Source organism: Hemicordylus capensis, chromosome 2, assembly GCF_027244095.1.
Source record: "Hemicordylus capensis ecotype Gifberg chromosome 2, rHemCap1.1.pri, whole genome shotgun sequence".
Lineage (NCBI taxonomy): Eukaryota > Metazoa > Chordata > Lepidosauria > Squamata > Cordylidae > Hemicordylus > Hemicordylus capensis.
The window spans coordinates 264,185,149-264,204,252 of NC_069658.1; the positions used below are offsets into that span (position 1 = coordinate 264,185,149).

A 19,104-nucleotide genomic window follows, 5' to 3' on the forward strand; every position below is an offset into this window, starting at 1 on the left:
TTATTTGTCAGGCTTTTATTAAAGAGCTCCACATCTGGTGGATGTGGGAGTTGAAGGTACAGAGAATGTGATGGAGCAGGAGAAAACTTCCCTTTTGGGAGGGTGGCGGAGAGGAGAATTGTAGGAAAACTGCACAAAGGGCTGCCACTTTAAAAAAACAACAACAAAACTAACTTGTTCCTATAGCGCTATATCAGTCGCGCCTGGCACGCAGAAAGTTTGCCTAGGAAGCTCTCCTAATCCTATCGTCAATCCCTTGCCAGAAACAGCATGACCTATTTTCTGTGGTCCGGCTATTTTAAGGGCGCAGGAGCGCAGGGCCAATGCAAAGCTGGCAACTCAACAGACAGGCAATTCGGGGGGGGGGGGGGGCGGGGAGAGGCAATGCCTTCTAGTGGAGAAAGCGACAGGGCTTGGCGTTGGGGCGCCTAGGTCCCCCATGGATCGGCGGCGGCACGGCCGTCTAATCGGAGAGACTCCTTTTCCTCGGCGCTTTGCTTGCGGGATGAACCTCCGGAGCAGCCCGGCTTGGAATCAGGAATGGACACACGGAGGAAGGGGCTGGAGCAGCCTGGAGTGGGAGGAGTTGCTGCTGCCGCTGAAGGCGAGGATCGCGAAGGGCGCAATAAACTGATTAGTGGGTCAAGAAGACGGCCATCGACTACCCTGGGCTGCGTTTTGTGTTGACAACCGTGGTGGGAGACTCGCGGGGCTCTTCTTGAGATCCAACCAAGACGGGCACGCTTGGATCGAATGAGTTGCTGCTGATCATCCGCCCCAGCGGGGGCCTTGGGGAAGGAGAAAGACCTCGATCCCCCTTCCCCCAAGCCTGACCGAGGTAGGAACCGACTGCTTCCTGCGGGTGCCGGTTGCTCCGGAGACCTGCAGCCTCTTTCCACCCTAAGCAGCGGCGGGAGGGAGACTCCAGGTCGATGAAGGTGGGCGCGAAGGGCTACTGGAAGGCCCTGGCCGTGCAAGCGACGTCCTTGGAGCAGCAGCGGCCGAGGGTGCTGTATCGCAGGGCCATACAATTCCTGCTTGCTCTGGTTGGCGCCCCCCCCCGCCCCCTCTGGGCTCGACGCAGGGTGGTGGTGGTGGTGGTGAGAGGCAGGAGGCTGGTCCCCTTCTCTGTGTCCCTCGTGGGGGTGCAATTGCGTCAACGACCGAAGTAGTTTTAAAATGTCTACTATGCAGCTCTTGCAGCCAGTGGGATTGCTCTGCTGGTGGTCTCCCATCCCAGGAACTCACTAGGCTCGCCCTTGCTCAGCTTGATTAAAGTGGCAGGATCAAATGCTTCTTGGTAAAATGCTTAAAAATAAGGGAGTGAAATGGGAGGAACGCGGGTCACGGAAAGGCAAGATGGAGGGACTGGATGACCTTCAGGATCTTTTTGCCGCCCCCCCCCCCCCAATTCCATTAATCCCACCATTGATAATCCTCTCGGGGCGACCAGATGCCTTTCATAGTTGTGGAGGAGAGGGGATTTTGGCAGGTGCAGGAGAGAAAAAAGCTGCCTCTGCTGGAATGCTGGGACCTCCTGAAAAGAATGATACTGAATTAATTATTAATTAATTATTAATTATTTTTCACATTTATAGCCCGCTCTTCCTCCAAGGAGCCCAGAGCGGGGTACATGGTCATGGTCGTGTTTGTCCTCACAACAACCCTGTGTGGTAGGTTAGAATTGTTGGATGACAATTGGACTGCTTTGCTGCCTTCCAAATTGCCTTAGGGATGCACTGAATTTCCAAAAGGCCACTGGAATGCATTAAGACAGTATACTTTTGAGTGCATCCTGGAATTCATAGCACCTAGTAAGGCTAATCAAATTAAGTCTGTGTAGCTCCTTCTGTGCCCCAACTACAGGTTTCTGGGCTCTTCTACCCCCCACCCCAATATAATTTGAAATCCTCATTTCTCCCAAGCTAGAGAGATGGCAGGTCTCGAGCCCTGTCAGCTCTGTATGAACACATGAAGCTGCCTTATATTGCCTTGTACCATATATTTTCCAGCAGGGCGAAAGATGCTGAGTGAGAGCGAAGAAGAGATTTCTCCCCAGGAAAGTCCTGAACAGGAGGTGCTTCATGAAGTATTACCAGAAAAATCTGACCGAAATGTTTCCCAATGCCTGGCTCAGGAAAAAGATTGGAAGACTCAGCATGTCCCAGAGATGCAACGGATGTACCAGCCAAAAAAGAGGCAGTGTAAGTCTTCTCCTCACAGGGAAACAGCTATTGACCTCAGCAAGACGGCACTGCAGAAGAAAATGTCCAGACCAGGGAAATCCTACAAGTGTCCTGACTGTGGAAAATGCTTCAAGCGGTGCTCGCCCCTCATAAGGCACAGGAGGACGCACACTGGAGAGAAGCCGTACGTCTGCCGGGTGTGTTTGAAATGCTTCAGCGATGGCTCTGCTCTTGTGAAGCATCGAAGGATCCACGCAGGAGAGAAACCATACACGTGTCCTGAATGTGGGAAAAGCTTCTCTCAGAGCTCGACCCTAATTGCTCACCAGAGAATCCACACTGGAGAGAAGCCCTATAAATGCTCTGTTTGTGGGAAAAGCTTCAGCGTGAGCTCAAACCTTGTGGCCCATCAAAGGATTCACACGGGAGAGAAACCTTATGAATGTTCAGTCTGTGAGAAAAGTTTCCTTGTCAGCTCGCATCTGATCAGGCACCAGAGGATCCACACAGCGGAGAAACCATACATTTGCCGGGAGTGTGGTGAGTGTTTCACTCAGAGCTCTCACTTGGTTGTCCACAAGAGAATTCACACTGGAGAGAAACCATATTTGTGTGCTGTGTGTGGGAAGAACTATCGTGGGATCTCAGACTTTATTCTGCATCAGAGAATCCACACAGGTGAGAAGCCATACACCTGCCTAGAGTGTGGGAAAAGCTTCCGTCAAAGCTCATGTCTTACCAAACATCAGAGAATCCACACGGGAGAGAAGCCTTATGAGTGCCATGAATGTGGGAAAAGCTTCAATCGGAATTCACATCTCACTAGGCACCAGAAAATCCACACAGGGGCAAGGAATGCCGGGCAGACTCTGATAAAATAAATAGTTATTTATCCAAAACTGAAAATCAGACTCATCATCATCATCATTATTAGCATACAGTGAGGAGAAATTCTAGCTGGTCACTTCTCTCCCATCTAGCACTCTCTCCTTTGTCCCACTGTCTTGAACCGCAGATGATTCCAAAGGAAACACAAGTTCTACCTGGGATTGGATCTGCTGCTATTATTATCTTTTTGAATGAATGTGGTTGGTCTGTCTAGATTTCCTGCTTTCTGAGTGATGCTTTTGCAACTGTACCCCAAGGTCTATACTAAGTTCTCAAGCACAGGTTTTCTACCATCTTTAAAATGTGATCTCATATGTTTTCCCCTTAGACTGTGGAGTTCCAGGTCCCTTAATGGTCTTCAGGGAAATCTCTGGGAATGGCTGCTGTTTCCCAAAAGGTGGAACCAAAGACAAAATGTTCTCATAATAAAAACTTTCGTCTTCCTTCCTCTGTGCCGATTCAAATTTGCAGGAAGAACATGTGACAGAATCCTCCCGGAACTTTACCACGTCACATTTGAAGTAGGGGGTGGCATGTTTGAAAGCTGTCTCCTATAAACATTTCAAGTACAAGGGAAAGAAATACATCAGGGAGAAGGCTTTTAGCTGAGTCAGGCTCACTTTCCCTGTGCTGGAAGTTTTTACGTGAAGGAGTGTTAAAATATGCCACTTCCGCTCTGAAGGCTCAACTGGTAGTCTAGGAAGTCTTTGCCTCTATGCTACATCAGCTCTCTCAAGCTGCACTATGGAAGCAAGAAGAAACATCCCTGAAACAAGATTGTTCAACTGAGATTGAACTTTTTTCCTACAAATGTGCTATTGTTTTTGCATCCATGTGTCATGGAAAAGACTATTGGAACTAGTGAGTGTGCATTAAAAAAGGAGAATTGCCGAAGTTCAGGGCTAGAAACATTCATAAGACCCAAAATCAAATCTTTAGGAGAGGGGTGGCCAACCTGAAGCTCTCCAGCTGTTGTCAGACTACAACTCCAGTCATCCCCTGCTGTGACAATTGTGCCTGGGCATGAGTGTCTGGAAGAACATAAGAACAATCCTGCTGGATCAGGCCCAAGGCCCATCTAGTCCAGCATCCTGTTTTGCACAGTGGCCCACCAGATGCCGCTGGAAGCCTACAGGCAGGAGTTGAGGGCATGACCTCTCTACTGCTGTTACTCCCCTGCAACTAGTACTCAGAGGCATCCTGCCTTTGAGGCTGGAGGTGGCCTATAGCCCTCTGACTAGTAGCCATTGATAGACCTCTCCTGCATGAAGTTATCCAAACCCCTCTTAAAGCCACCCAGGTTGTTGGCTGTCACCACATCTTGTGGCAGAGAATTCCACAAGTTGATTATGCATTGTGTGAAAAAGTACTTCCGTTTGTTGGTCCTAGACCTCCTGGCAATCAATTTCATGGAGTGACCCCTGGTTCTAGTGTTGTGTGAGAGGGAAAAGAATTTCTCGCTCTCCAAATTCTCCAAACCATGCATGATTTTATAGACCTCTATCAGGTCTCCCCGCAGTCATCTTTTTTTCTAAGCTAAATAGCCCCAAGTGTTGTATCCTTGCCTCATAAGAAAGGTGCTCTAGGCCCCTGATCATCTTGGTTGCCCTTTTCTGCACCTTTTCCAGTTCTGCAAGGGGAGGGGAGGCAAGGGGAGCAATTGCCTGTCCGTATCGAGCCAGTCCCATTGAAACCAACAGGGCTTACTCCCTGGTAAGTAGGTATAGAATTGCAGCTTTTGCCCCCTGCAGAAAAGTCCTGTAGATGCCCATGTGGTTGGGGATGACGGGAGTTGCAGTCTGTGAAGCCTATGAGTGCTTATTTCCAAGTAAATCCCACTAGGTTTCCTGGTACTTAATGTGCACAAGAATGCATAGCTTAAGGAGACATAACAGGGAAATGTTTCTAAGCACACTGGCTGACATACTGGCTAAATTTATTTATTCAGGAAAATCCCATTGAAATTAAAAGGACAATTTAGGCACACCTAACTTGTAGTGTAGGGGAAAGGGAAAGTGCACCATCAAGTCGATGTCAACTCCTGGCAATCACAGAGCCCTGTGGTTTTTCTTTGGTAGAATTCAGGAGGGGTTTACCATGGCCATCTCCCGCACAGTCTGAGATGATGCCTTTCAGCATCTTCCTATATCGCTACTGCCCGATATAGGTGTTTCCAGTGAGGATTTGAACCGGCAACCTCTTGCTTGCTATTCAAGTCATTTCCCCGCTGCGCCATTAGGTGGCTAAAGGTAGCAGTAGTAAATTTAGTCAGGATGTCAGCCTCTGATAGTGAAGTAAGTTCTACTGCTATCTGCTAGGTTGGCCTCTGTTAAAGCCCCATGGTTGGGGGTGACAAGTAGGAAGAGCTGGATTTGGGCAGAGGTAGTAAATGTTAGGTGGAGAATGGGATGGCTTCTCTTTTGGTACATGTCAAAAACAAAAGTGGATAGATCTCTAGCAGTTGTGTAATGGGCAGACAGAAATTCAGCATGAGAAACCTTTACCATCACCACATGCTGGGAAATCAGCACTTGTTGAACTTATTCTTGCAATGCTGATGATAAAGGAACAGGAGTTTTGCTTAGGAAATAATCACAGCCCTAGTTAGAAATAGCACACACAAATGAACATGTTCTGTTCTTATTGAGGACAAATGACAGAGGAATCAGAGCATATTTTGAATATTTCTGTTTAGAATAAATTTGAGTAAACCACGGAAAAAGCTCAGTTTTCATGATGAAAGAAATTACCACAGAAACAACCATGTGCAGGTTTTGTGACATGACGTTTCTCTGGTGGATTTTATCAATCTGAGGCTTTGTATCAGTTGTTTTTATTCTTGCCTTCATTGGTAGGGAGATGACAAGAATTGTGGGTTTCCTTTTAAAAAGCTGGTGAAACATAGCAGAATTTTGAAAATCTATGAAAGTAATGCAGCATGTGCCATGTTAACCAATAAGCATAAGTGGCATGGTTGTTAAATAAATGCAGCATTTTACTTTCTGACTTGATGTGCATGATCTCCGAATTTAATCAATAAAGGATAGTTGTGAGGGAAGCTGATAAAACATTATCAGATTCTGAATGGAGCTGTGAGCAGTACTTTTGAATTCCCTGCCCAAGTGGGAGGTGAAGCAACTGTGGGTCTCCCAGGCAGAGCTCTGACTTGCTCGCCTCCCCTGAATGGAAGGGAGCAGCACATCAGAAATCAGGCACGGTAAGGGCTGCTAAAAAGCAAATACACTTTTGGAGAGTATTGTGGGGGATGGGGAGAAGAATTCTCATAGCTGCATAATTTGTCTCCCTACAAAACATTACAGAATTCAGGAGGTGCCTCTTGGGTCTGCAAAGGGAAGTCTGGTTCAGCACTTACCATGATTCTTAATGGACTTCCCAAATATTTAGTCATCAACTGCACCTAGTGGCCGATCTGTCAAAACTACTAGCGTGGGCTGGTCTTGAGGTAGCAAGCATGACTTGTCCCCATAGCTAAGCAGGGTCTGCTCTGGTTGCATCTGAATGGGAGACTTGATGTGTGAGCACTGCAAGATATTCCCCCTCAGGGGATGAAGCCGCTCTGGGAAGAGCAGAAGGTTACAAGTTCCCTCCCTGGCTTCTCCAAGATAGGGCTGAGAGAGATTCCTGCCTGCAACCTTGGAGAAGCTGCTGCCAGTCTGTGAAGACAATACTGCGCTAGATAGACCAATGGTTTGACTCAGTATATGGCAGCTTCCTATGTTCCTATGTAAATGGACAAAAAGCACCAGCTCTGTGGTAAAAGACAGGAAGCTGCCATATATCAAGTCAGACCATTGGTCCGTCTAGCTCAGCATTGTATACATTGATTGACAGTGGCTCTCCATGGTTTCAGGCAGGAATTTTCCTCAGCCCTAGGTAGAGATGCCAGGGATCAGACCTGGGACCTTCTGCATGCATAGCAGGTGCTCCTCCACTGAACTACTGTCCTTCACCAACAACCCAAAGGTCAATGGAGAGCACTCACTGCTGTACAGAATGTTTACTGCTGTGCAGAGAACACTTTGACCCTTTGCCACCTGGCAAAAAAAAGGCAGTTGAGAAGAGCCTGCTTTCAAGGTGACTTTCCCCCAAATGTTTACAGCCCACACCTCATTTTATCCTGCAGGGAAAAGGGCCAGCTTGGAGCAAAATCAATCCCACACATGCAGAGGACAATGGATTACCAGCCCGTCACCTTTGCCACTCAGCAGGGGCATAAACTTTGAGGGGGAATTCAAGTCCCCTCTGGGATTGCCGCCCACTTCCACCCTGAGCTGGCAGAGTGGGGAGCCACCACAGTGCCAGGGGGCTTTTCTATGGAACTGGAGGCCATGGGGTTGGCAGGAAGGTGCCCAGGAGATGCTGGGAAGGCACTTGGGGGCACATGGGAACTGTAGTTCCTCTCTGAGCTGAATGTATTTCTCCTCATTGGTGCTGTGTGGATGGACACAAATTCTTCTGCCCAACTTCCCTAGCAACTTTTTATGCCAGCGGGGTGGTACACATTTGTCAAACCTGGACATTCTGATGTACAGGCCTAATATATAGTATAGGTCTATGGATAAGGGTGAGTGAAGACTACCACAGAAGCAAAGACAAACTCAGCTGCATGAAAAGGATCGTTTATTCCCATTTCAATAGGAACCTTTCTCAAGAGAGAGCTGGTCTTGTGGTAGCAAGCAAGACTTGTCCCCTTAGCTAAGCAGGGTCTGCCTTGGTTGCATATGAAAGAGAGACTAGAAGTGTGAGCACTGTAAGATATTCCCTTTAGGGGATTGAGCCACTCTGTGAAGAGCAGAAGCTTCCAAGTTCCCTCCCTGGCAGCATCTCCAAGATAGGGCTGAGAGAGAGTCCTGCCTGCAACCTTGGAGAAGCCGCTGCCAGTCTGTGAAGACAATACTGAGCTAGATAGACCAATGGTCTGACTCAGTATATGGCAGTTTCCTATGTTCCTAAGGGGATTCCTTACTAGATTCCTTGGAAAAAATGTCCCCCCCCCAAAAACTCCTATGCAGACTGATCAGACTGTGGTCAATTGTACCACAGAGACCTGCTGGAGGGTTTGCTGCACTAGTGTACTTTTCTTAATGTTTACCCGAGACCAGAAGGTCCAGGCAGGAAATGCCACACCACACAAATTCCCCTGGTCAGCAGAGTGGTACAGCAGAAGTATGCTGGGCCCATAATACAGAGATGAATATGTTGAAACCCCACTCCCTGATTCATGGCTGTCTTCTGCTTTTGCCTCCACCACCCTACAAATAATTCCTTCCCTGTGGCTTTTGAGGTTACTTTCCCCCAAAACGTGCACAAGATATATAGCTCCCACAACAGGGCTAGAATAAGCCACCTTCCACTCCACAAACAGAACTCCTAAGCCCTGGGGAACTAACCTGTCAAGCAGCCAGGCAGGGAGGCTTAAGAACATAAGAACAGCCCTGCTGGATCAGGCCCAAGGCCTCTCTAGTCCAGCATCCTGCTTCACACAGTGGCCCGCCAGATGCTCCTGGGAAGCCCACCGGCAAGAAGTGAGGGCATTCCCTCTCTCCTGCAGTTGCTCCCCTGCAACTGGTATTTAGAAGCACCTTGCCTCTGAGGCTGGAGGTGGCTTATAACCACCAGACTAGTAGCCATTTGATAGACCTGTCCTCCACAAATTAATCTAACCCCCTTTTAAAGCTACCCAAGCTAGTGGCCATCACCACATCCCATGGCAGAGAATTCTGTAAATTAATTATGCACTGTGTGAAAAAGTACTTCTTTTTGTTGATTTCCTAAATTTCCTGGCCTTCAGTTTATTGGGATGACCCCTGGTTCTAGTGGTGTTAATCTCTCTCTGTCCACTCTCTCCACTCCATGCATAATTTTATACACCTCTATCATGTCTTCCCATAGCTGGCCCTGCCTCTTTTCCAAACTACAGAGCTCCAGATGCTGTAGCTTTTGACTCATACGGAAGGTGCTCCAGGCCCCTGATCATCTTGGTTGCCCTCGTCTGCACCTTTTCCAGTTCCTGTCTTGGTGTGGGTCTCCATTTCTGCCACTGTGAAAGGCCCCAGCTCTGGCAGGAAACTGGGGAGTTGCCTTCTGTCAGCCACTTCTCCATAGCTGTTTCTGACACCACACCACTATCAGTAAAGGGGGCCACTTTCGAGCAGGCCCAACTCAGCTCTGCCAACAGTACATGATATATGGGCAAAACAAAGTTACAAAGAGAAAAGTGCACAATAAGAAAGAGAAAATGCACTATCTTAGCCAATTGTCAACAGATCTGTATGAAATTTGACCAGCTTATGGAGCTAAAGATGTAGACACTCCACATTTCAAACAGCTGAAGCATATTGCACTTTCCTGTGCTCTATATCCAGAGAAGAATAATTTGCTAGATCTTCAAGGGGAAGATGGTAGGTTTGCGGGGGGCAGGGTGGGAAGGGGGGAAAACATTTAGAATCCTGGTCATTAACCAGATGATGACACTACTAGCAACATATATGTTTCCAATACAGTGCATCTATGAGATATTTTCAGTTTTTAAAAATAAGTTGTATACCTTGTCAGGGTTGAATTGAAGCTATCAACCTATAAAATACATATTTATTACAGAATGAGGAATGTTGTTTCATATCTGTAGGTCACATTTCAATGTATCTATATATTTAATTCTCTTAGCCAGGATCTGGTGACGGAACTCTCGCGACACGCTACGAGAGTTCAGGACTGAGGGAAACGTCGGTTGGGGGTTGGAGGAGCCCAGAGGGGGAGGACGAGGGGGTGCCGCTCTGGCGTCTGGGGGCAGCTAGCGAGGGTGGCGAGAGAGGAGAGGAGGCAGCGGGAAGCTGAGCTGTGCCTCTGAGAGGAGCCTGGCTGGGTGGGTGGCAGCGGCGGCGGCAGCGGGCTCCCAAAAATGGCAGGGGGGAGGCTGGTGCAGCAACTGGGGCTGTTGTGGCGGGCATGGGAACTGGGAGGGGGGAGAGTGGTTCAGGAGGAGGCGGGCCCTGGCAAAGGAGGCGGCCAGCGGGTGAAAATGGCGGGGAATAGATTGGGGCGGAAAGTGGGGGAGAAGCGTCGAGGAGAGACTAGCGGTGCAGATGCTGTGTGCTGGTTCAGCTAGTAGATATTAATGTATATCTTTGATTTCAGGTATCATAAACCAGTAGGAGTAGCAGTACTTATGGAAAGTCATGAAGATTGAGATGAAACGGATCCCCACAAGTTCATAATATGCCACAGAGCCTTGCAAGCCTTTAAGTAGTAAACAGGGCTTCAACACTGTCTTATAAAACAGGACATAGTTAGCAGACACCACAATTATTGCTTAGTCTAATGTGGAGGTGTCCAGAAACTCCTCTTATGTGGTTTGTGACTCCTGATGATATGGATAAGCTGCTTGGGACATTTTGACCTACCACCTGTTCTCTTGACTCTTGCCCAACATGGCTTATACCATGGCAGGGGGCTTGTTGTGGAAGGCCTGGTAGATATTATAAATGCTTATTTGAGGGAGGGCAGGATGTTTTCCTGTCTCATTAGACCTCTTTGATCTAAGCCTGTCTTGGATCCCTCAGAATTAAGCAACTATAGGCCTGTCTCCCACTTTCTATGACTGGGCATGGTAATTGAGAAGGTGGTGGTCTCCCAGCTCCAGACAGTCTTGGAGGAAACGGATTACTAGACTGATTTCAAACTGGTTTTCAGGTGAGTTATGGGGTGGAGACTGCCTTGGTCAGCCTAATGGATGATCTCCAACAGGGGATTAACAGAGGGAGTGTGAGACTATTGCTTATTTTGGATCTTTTGGTGGCTTTCGATATTATCGACCATAGTATCCTTCTGGAGCCTCTGAGAGGGTTGGGAGTGGAAAACATTGCTGTGCAATAGATCTGCTCCTACCTCTCGGGCAGATTCCGGATGGTGTTGCTTGGAGACTGTTATTCTTCAAAACATGAACTTTTATATGGTGTCCCCCAGGGCTCCATACTGTGTCCAATGCTTTTTAACATCTACATGAAACCACTAGGAGAGATCATCAGGAGATTTGGTGAAGGCTGTTATCAGTAAGCTGATGACACCCATATCTGTTTTCTCCATGTCAGCATCACTAGGGGAAGGCATAACCAGGGATGTGCATGGAATGGAACGGGTTTTGCCAGTTCAGTTTGAATCCGGACCAGATTTGAGCTGGCCTGGGCTCAACTGAACCGGGTCCTGGCCAGTTTGTCCATCGGGCCAGCTCATGGGCTGGTTTGAGGGGAGGGGACTTGTAAAGGGGAATCTGGCTAGGATTCCCCTTTACAGAGTGAGATTCCCTAGCCTAAGGGGCGGGGGAGCAACAGAGGAATCCTTTATCTTTACATTGGAGGTGGCAGTGTGGGCTCCTCCAATCTCCACCCACCTCTGGGCTGGCTGGACATGTAGAGACCTAAACTGGGCTGCAGCCAGCCTGGACTGTCATTTGGGAGGCCGGCAAAGTGTGGGTGGAGGAGCCCCTGCTGCTGATGTCTCCGCCTCCACCATCCCTGCAGCCTTCATTTTAAAGGTAAAGGATTTTCATTTCGCTCACCACCACCCCCTTTAGGCTAGAGATGCCAGCTTCTCCTTTACAAGTATCCACCCCCCTGAGCCAGCCCACAAGCTGGTTCTTTGAACCAGGGGGGCGGTCAGGTTCGAACCCAGACCACCCGAACTGGGCCAGCTCGAAGCGAGCCGGCTCGCACATCCCTAGGCATAACCTCCCTAAATGTTTGTCTGGAGGCAATGATGAGCTGGATGAGGGATAACAAACTGTAACTGAATCCAAATAAGATGGAGGTATTTGTTGTGTGGGCTCAAAACTCAGGAGACAGTTTTGATCTACGAGTTCTGGATACGGGTCATGCTTCCCCAGATGGAACAGTGAATGCAGTTTGAGAGTGCTTCTGGATCCAAACCTCTCCCTGGTGCTGGGTTGAGGCAGTGGCCAGAGGTGCTTTCTTCTGTCACCTTCGGCTGATACACCAGCTGCATCCGTTTCTTGAGATAAACTCTCAGAACAGTCGTGCATATGCTGGTAACCTCCAGACTTGACTACTTCAATGCCCTGCAATGTGGGGGCTGCCTTTGTAAGTGGGATGGGAATTGCAGTGGGCACAGAATGCGGCAGGCAGGTTGGTCTCCAAGTCATCTCGAAGAGACCATATTACTCCTATATTAAGAGAACTATACTGTCTACCAATAGGTTTCTGGGCAAAATACAAGGTGTTGGTTATAACCTATAAAGCCCTAAACAAGTTAGGCCCAGAGTATTTAAGAAAATGAGGCGATTTTCACGACCAGCCAAAACCGGGCTAAGGGAGCCCAGCCTGGTTTCAGCTGGTTGTGTGCTGCAACAGGAGCTGTGCGGCTCCCGGCAGCAAGTCCGCTTAAATGCCCCCCCCCAAACAAGGTTAGTGGAATGCACTCTCTGCTAACCCTGTTTATCTGATTGTGTGTCGCCGTGGTGCAGCTACTCACAAGTAGCCTTCCAACTGGGGGTGGGGGGGCTACAACAAGCCTCCCGGTGTCAGGAGGCCCTCTACAAGGCATCATGCATGCACTTGCCCCCGATCCATGTCGACCCAACCAACTCCATGACAGAGCTAGTAACTGTCTGGGCGGCCAATCCGGCTGCCCAGGGAGGGCTCCCTGCTCATCTGTGGGGAAAGTGGGTCAAGTCCACTCTCCCCACAAACCCCCTTTCAACAGTATACTGATAACACCCTGCACCGAATCTCCTGATGATCTCTCCCAGCGGTTTCATGTAGATGTTAAACAACATCGGAGACAATACGGAGCCCTGAGGGACACCACAGAAAAGTTCAGATTTTGAAGAACAGTCTCCAAGAGACACCATCTAGAATCTGCCTGTGAGGTAGGAGTGGAACCACTAAAAAGCAGTGCCTCCCACCCCTAATGCCCTCAGATGTTCCAGAAGGATACTATGGTCAACAATATCGAAAGCTGCCGAGAGATCCAAAAGAACCAACAGAGACACCCCCTCTGTCAATTCCCAATTGAAGATCATCCATCAAGCTGACCAAGGCAGTCTCTACCCAACAGCCCGCCTGAAAGCCAGTTTGAAATGGGTCAAGATGATCAATTTCCTCCAAGACTGCCTGGAGCTGGGAGGCCACCACCTTTTCACTCACCTCATGTTGCCCAGCCATGGAAGGTTGGAGACAGGCTTATAGTTGCTCAACTCTGAGGGATCCAAGACAGGCTTCTTCAGAAGTGGTCTAATGATTGCCTCCTTAAGGCAAGGAGGCATCCTGCTCTCTCTCAGAGAAGCATGAGCACTATTGTGTGAGAAGGCTAGCAATAGCAATTTGAAGTCAGTTCACTAATGTGCCATCTGCTCAAAGGGCAAATTTGTCAGCATGTGTGTTAAATATTATATAACTGAAGATGACTATCCATGTTTCCAAGCACCATCCAGTTCTTAAAAGATGGAATGTACATTCAAATGATTTGCAGGATGTGCATCAGGTGGTATGCTTCCCCCACTCTTCAAACTTTCCACTTTCCCATTAAGACCACACAAAGTTTGGCTCTGGACACAGAAATGCGCACAGGAAGGTTTCCAGCTAGAATATTTTTGGAAGTCTCAACTGAGTGGAAACTTGATGCTATTGTGGGAGATTTCCTGCTGCTTTTCCTGACTGTATTGTTTAGAACTGTGTGGAAGTGGCTATTTAATAATGAGACTTCTCATCACCATTGAATTCTATTATCCTTTTGCACTGTGCATTCCCTGGTTATTTGTTCTTCTTCTCCTGTGGTGAGACTGTGGAAGCAGGATGCTGGAGGAGATGGACCTTTGGGCTGATCCAGCAGTGTTCTCCTTCTATGACCAGGGAGGCTGAATACCACTTGTTATGGATGTTCATGTCCTCCCCATATAAGATGACTTACTGACCATCTTTGGCTGCATACCAAACATGAGCAGTTGGCGAACTCCCTGACCTAGAGTGCTCAGTTTTGTACAGACTTCTCTTAAGGATCCCCAGTGAAAATGGATCTTTCTGCTACTTCTTGTTTGACATGCAAAATGACAATTGGCTGATCCCTGTGATGTCACAAGGTCATTTCCTCCTAGCCTTTCCAGGAGCAGTTCTTCTATTCTTTAAATCTGATTGTGCCTTTTAAAAATGGGGGGCACCTAACCAAGTTATGAATTATTAATAATAACTAGCTTAACCTGCACAGAACATCTGTACGCTAGTACTTGATTACTCCCCTCACCCCCTGCCACAGCCCCCCTCACCTCAGAGATCTCTCCACCTCACTCCTGCTGCTCCTCCTCCATCCAGTTGCCCCTCATCCCTCTGGGTCACTCCTCTATCCCTTTACTCCATCCTTCTCTTCCTCCCCTCTTGGTCGTGACTGCAATGCTGCTAGTGCCTACTGGTCAATCTGCAGCCCCCTATTCCCAGAGACCTCCCCACCCTCACCTGAGCCCCACTCCTGCTCCTCCCCGCAGGAGTAGGAGCAGGAGCAGCTGACCGGGCCCTTCCTCACTGCCACCACCTCCATGGCCACTTGTTCCCCACAGGCTGCTGACAGGCACAGGCCCGTCCCTTGTCTGCCTGCCTCCCTCTGCCAATGTCCTCGGTAGCCTCAAACAGAAGAAGTGGTTTATTGGGCCTTTCCTTGCTGCCAATAGGCGCCGCCATGGCTGCTCGTTCTCCTCAGGCTGCTGACAGGCTCAGGCCAATCCCTCGCCCTTCCTCCTTTCTCTTCTCCCCTCCCTTCTTTTTCTCTCTTTCTCTCTCCCTTCCTGAGTTAACATACCTTGTTCATCTTGTTTCCTTGTCTAATTCACACAGCGGCAGCCTCCTTCTCATGAAGGGGCTCTTTCCTCCCTCACGACCCCTCTCTTTGCAGACCCTTGCCCACTATCCATTTATATATAGAGATTCCTCTCCTCTACAGTCAAGAACATCTTTCGACCAATAACAGTTGCATCCCAACTGTCCTTAACCATCACAGGCTCCTCCTCCCTATTTGCATATGGAATCTCTACTGCCCAATCACCACAGTGCTTCTGCTCATGCACTCTTGCAGGAGCTGCCACGCATAGGATTAGCCATGGGTACACTTTAGAGAATTATATATATAGATTTGGCCAATAATATGGATTTGACCAAAAATAATATATCAAGTGAAAGTGACAATCCACTTGAAGTATGGGAGAGATGCAAGATGGGCAAAATCAGCATTTGATTTGCTGATTAATGTCAAATGCATTGCCAAGGTGGAGGGAAGTGGGGCTTGATCTGCTGGAAGGAACAGTATAGAGAGTCACTGGAGTGGCTCAACCTAATTGTTCCTCTGTACCAACATGCTATAACGGGGCACCCTCAGAAGGTGATGATCACGGTGGTGACACAAGTCTCCTCAGCACACTGAGACAAAAAGCACATTCTTTGATATAACTGTTGGAGTTTTTTTTTAATTTCTCTTTCCCTTTGGGTAAAATACAAACTATTCTAGCAGAGTGCAAGGGAAAGCTTCCACTCCCATTACAGAGTGTGGCGTCAAGTTATCACAGCTATTTAAGGAACATCCATGGAGATCACTGTAGAGTCTAAATTACTAAACTAGTTTATTGGTAAAATACATTCAGATCGGAAAGACCCAATCCTATCTAATAATGAATGAGAGAGAGAGAGAGATATGTTTCCAGAGCACACTTCTCTCTAGGAGGAAAAGAAGAGGACTAACTCAACTCAGGAAGTACCTGAAGAGTCAAAGCAGGAATCATAGAGTAGAGCCAAGAAGGGACAGGTAAGGAAACCCTCACTAACTACCTCTACGCCCAATGCCCCTAGTGGCCATTGGGATAGTCAGTGCAAAAGGTCACTGTCACTGGAAATCCATCTCCAACATAAACATCTCTCAGTGGACAGCCAAATGTGAGTCCTTGGCTGTCTTATACATGTTAAATGTCTTTCTGACACTATAAGGCCCAGAATGCTTCTCATGTCCAAAGGGTGCATGCTAATGTGTAAACTAGGCATGGCCTCAGGGCGGCCAACACTGGGATGTAACCTGTTTAGCACAGGTATGGAAGTTCTCTCCACGAACAATAAGGAGGCATTACTTTTGCCAACTTATTCCCTTGCGTTCTGTGAACTACCTCTGGCAACTCTGACCCAGTTTATATAGAAGCCACCCTAAAGGCAATCTCTGATGCTATCACCCTGACCATGGAAAAATCTTCTCCCATTGCGTCATTCTAATTTAGGAAGGGAAACCACTCTCCACCTTCTAAGAGCTCCTTGGACAAGATCACCCCCTTCAGCGCCTCCTTTCCCTGAACTAGCAGGCTGGGGGAGGGGGGGAAATCTACTTTCCAAATGAGCTCTTTTAAAATCTAGAAGTCTGATTCTCATGCACCTGAATATCTATAAGCTAGGGGCCTACCTAGATGTTTAGAAATACACATCTTCTGAACTAATGTGGTTAGAATTAACATAAGAAGCTAATTGACAGTAGGCTCGGGAGCAACAAATCGAAGTACTGCTTCCACAACGTATTATTTATTTATTGTTTAATTGTTACATTCATAAGCCACCCCATCCAGAGGCTCTGGGCAGTGCACAACTAGTTTAAAAAACATAAAAACAAACATCATTTAAAACACACTACTTAAAACAATATAAAAACAATTTTAATACAATTTAAAACCAATTAAAAATACGTTAAAACAATTTATAAACCTTGGAAGGCCAGGCCAAACAAGCAAGTATTTAGGGCTCTCTTAAAGGCCAACAGTGAGCTTAAACTGCAGATATCTGCTGGGAGTGAATTCCATAGGCTTGGAGCAGCTACAGAGAAGGCCCGGTTCCAAGTTGCCACCAGACGTACTGGTGGTAACTGGAGACGGCCTGAAGTCACAAAGTGCGCTTCACGTCTAAGTGGTGATTTGAACCCAGGTTTCCAGAGTCAAAGTCCAAGACTCTAACCACTACATGGAACTTATGGAATTAATTGCCATAAGATATGGTAATGGCCACTTGACTTTTAAAAAGATCTTTGGAAGATAGGTCTATAGATGGTTAGTCATCATGATAGCCAAACAGAACCTCTATCTTCATAGATAGTATATCTGTGAGGACAAACAGCATAACCTCTGCTAACCTGGCAAAGAGGCACCTTTTCAACATGGTGATTCTTTTTATTTAGCAGGGGGAGAGTAACTGGCCCTATCCACCCCCAGCACAGGACCTCCAGTGACTGTTGCTGGTGTCTATCTTATGTTTCTTTTGAGATTGTGAGCCCTTTAGGGACAGGGATCCATCTTATTTATTTATTATTTCTCTGTGTAAACCGCCCTGAGCCATTTTTGGAAGGGCGGAATAGAAATAGAGATAGATAGATAGATAGATAGATAAGGCAAATAACAGGGAGGGCTGCTGTTGTCACAGTCTGCTGATGAGCTGTAGCTACAGGAGTGGATGGTGACCCCCTCAGAGACATTCCTGTCTCTGCATTTCCTTCCTTCCTCCCTCAAGCAAGTCTCTAGACCTTTACCTGTTGGAGACTGAAATAAAAGCATACTTGCAGTATTCTATCCAATTGCCCAGTACAAAGAAAAAACCTGCTCCCACCCAGAGCTGTCTCAATCTTTTGCAGGGCCCAAGGCAAATATAGTTTGTGTGGGTTATTTCATTTTAGCCTCACGACAGCCCTGTGAGGCAGGTAAAGCTGAGAGAGAGCAACTAGCCTGGAGTTACACAGTGAGCTTCATGGCTAAGTGGGGATTTGAACCCAGGTTCCCAGAGTCAAAGTCCAAGACTCTAACCACTATACCACTGGCTCTCATCAGGCCTCGGCAGTGGCAGGGGGCGGGGAGATTACAACCATCTCATCTGTCACAGCCACCATGAGAACAGAGTGCTACTAGCAGTACTCTTCTTTTTAGGACTTGGGAAGCTCTCTCTACTAATTTTGCTGCTGCTTTCAAAGGTCTGCTCAGAAAGCCTCTTGGAGGGGTGACAATTCTCCCAGCTATCTGCCTCCATTCTAAATTGCTGGCAGAGTAGCCAGCCTTTTTACTGGACCTGCTCCTATGCCTTTAATGACAACCTGACTGGCCAAGCTTTCCTTGGCAGAAACATCAGTGATGGAAGACCTTTACCTGCTTAGTCTGTGTGTCAGACTGCTGCTAAAGGTACAGGAGCACAGCTAGTAAAACAAAACAAAAAACCTGCAACTGTAACCAAGAAATGCATTAACTGAGGTTTGTAGGAAGAGATGCACATGACCCCTGATAACTGGATAAGAAGCACCATTTAAAGGGGTGGCTCTCTTGTATTTAGCAGGGAGAGAGCAACTGTCCCAATTCAGAGCCAGCTCGGGGGTTGTGTGCTACTGAACAGGGACACTGAACCACCCTTCAGGGACTGTTGCTGCTATCTACCTTATCCTTCTTTTTAGAATGTGAGCCCTTTGGGGAAAGAGAAACATCTTTTCCCCAGTGTAAACTGGGGAAATTCTCCCCCCCCCCCGTGTAAACTTCTTGGAGAACTTTTCTGTTGAAACACAGTATCTAAATATAACACCGGAGGAGAGCTGGTCTTCTGGTAACAAGCATGACTTGTCCCCTTTGCTAAGCAGGGTCTGCCCTGGTTGCATATGAATGGGAGACTACATGCGTGAGCACTGGAAGATATTCCCCTTAGGGGATGGAGCTGCTCTGGGAAGAGCATGTGCATGCTTGCATGCAGAAGGTTCCCGGTTCCCTCCCTGGCATCTCCAAGATAGGGCTGAGAGACTCCTGCCTGCAACCTTGGAGAAGCCGCTGCCAGTCTGTGAAGACAATACTGAGCTAGATGGACCAATGGTCTGACTCAGTATATGGCAGCTTCCTATGTTCCTATGAGATAAGACTATTAGAGCAATTTATGTTGGCATGCATACTTTTGAGTTGCACAGAATTCTTCGTCAGTAAGAGTTACAGAAGCATGGCCATAATTTGCAAATATATCAACAA

General features: G+C 47.7%; 1 protein-coding gene across 2 annotated transcripts; it reads left to right on the forward strand.

Annotated features, from left to right (window-relative positions):
- The first annotated feature begins 379 nt into the window (after positions 1-379).
- On the forward strand, positions 380-6,142 carry LOC128344450 (zinc finger protein 239-like). Of its 2 annotated transcripts, none has more exons than XM_053294565.1 (2): positions 380-838; positions 2,013-6,142. In XM_053294565.1, the coding sequence occupies exon 2, from the start codon at positions 2,024-2,026 to the stop codon at positions 3,065-3,067; it is 1,044 nt and encodes a 347-aa protein (XP_053150540.1). In that variant the 5' UTR covers positions 380-838; positions 2,013-2,023; the 3' UTR covers positions 3,068-6,142. The 2 variants fall into 2 exon arrangements, with proteins under 2 accessions (XP_053150540.1, XP_053150542.1); XM_053294567.1 differs by having other exon boundaries at positions 2,016-6,142.
- The last annotated feature ends 12,962 nt before the right edge of the window (positions 6,143-19,104 follow it).

Coding starts and splice junctions, on each gene's coding strand:
- LOC128344450 (XM_053294565.1), top strand. CDS start 2,024: ATGCTGAGTGAGAGCGAAGAAGAGATTTCTCCCCAGGAAAGTCCTGAA.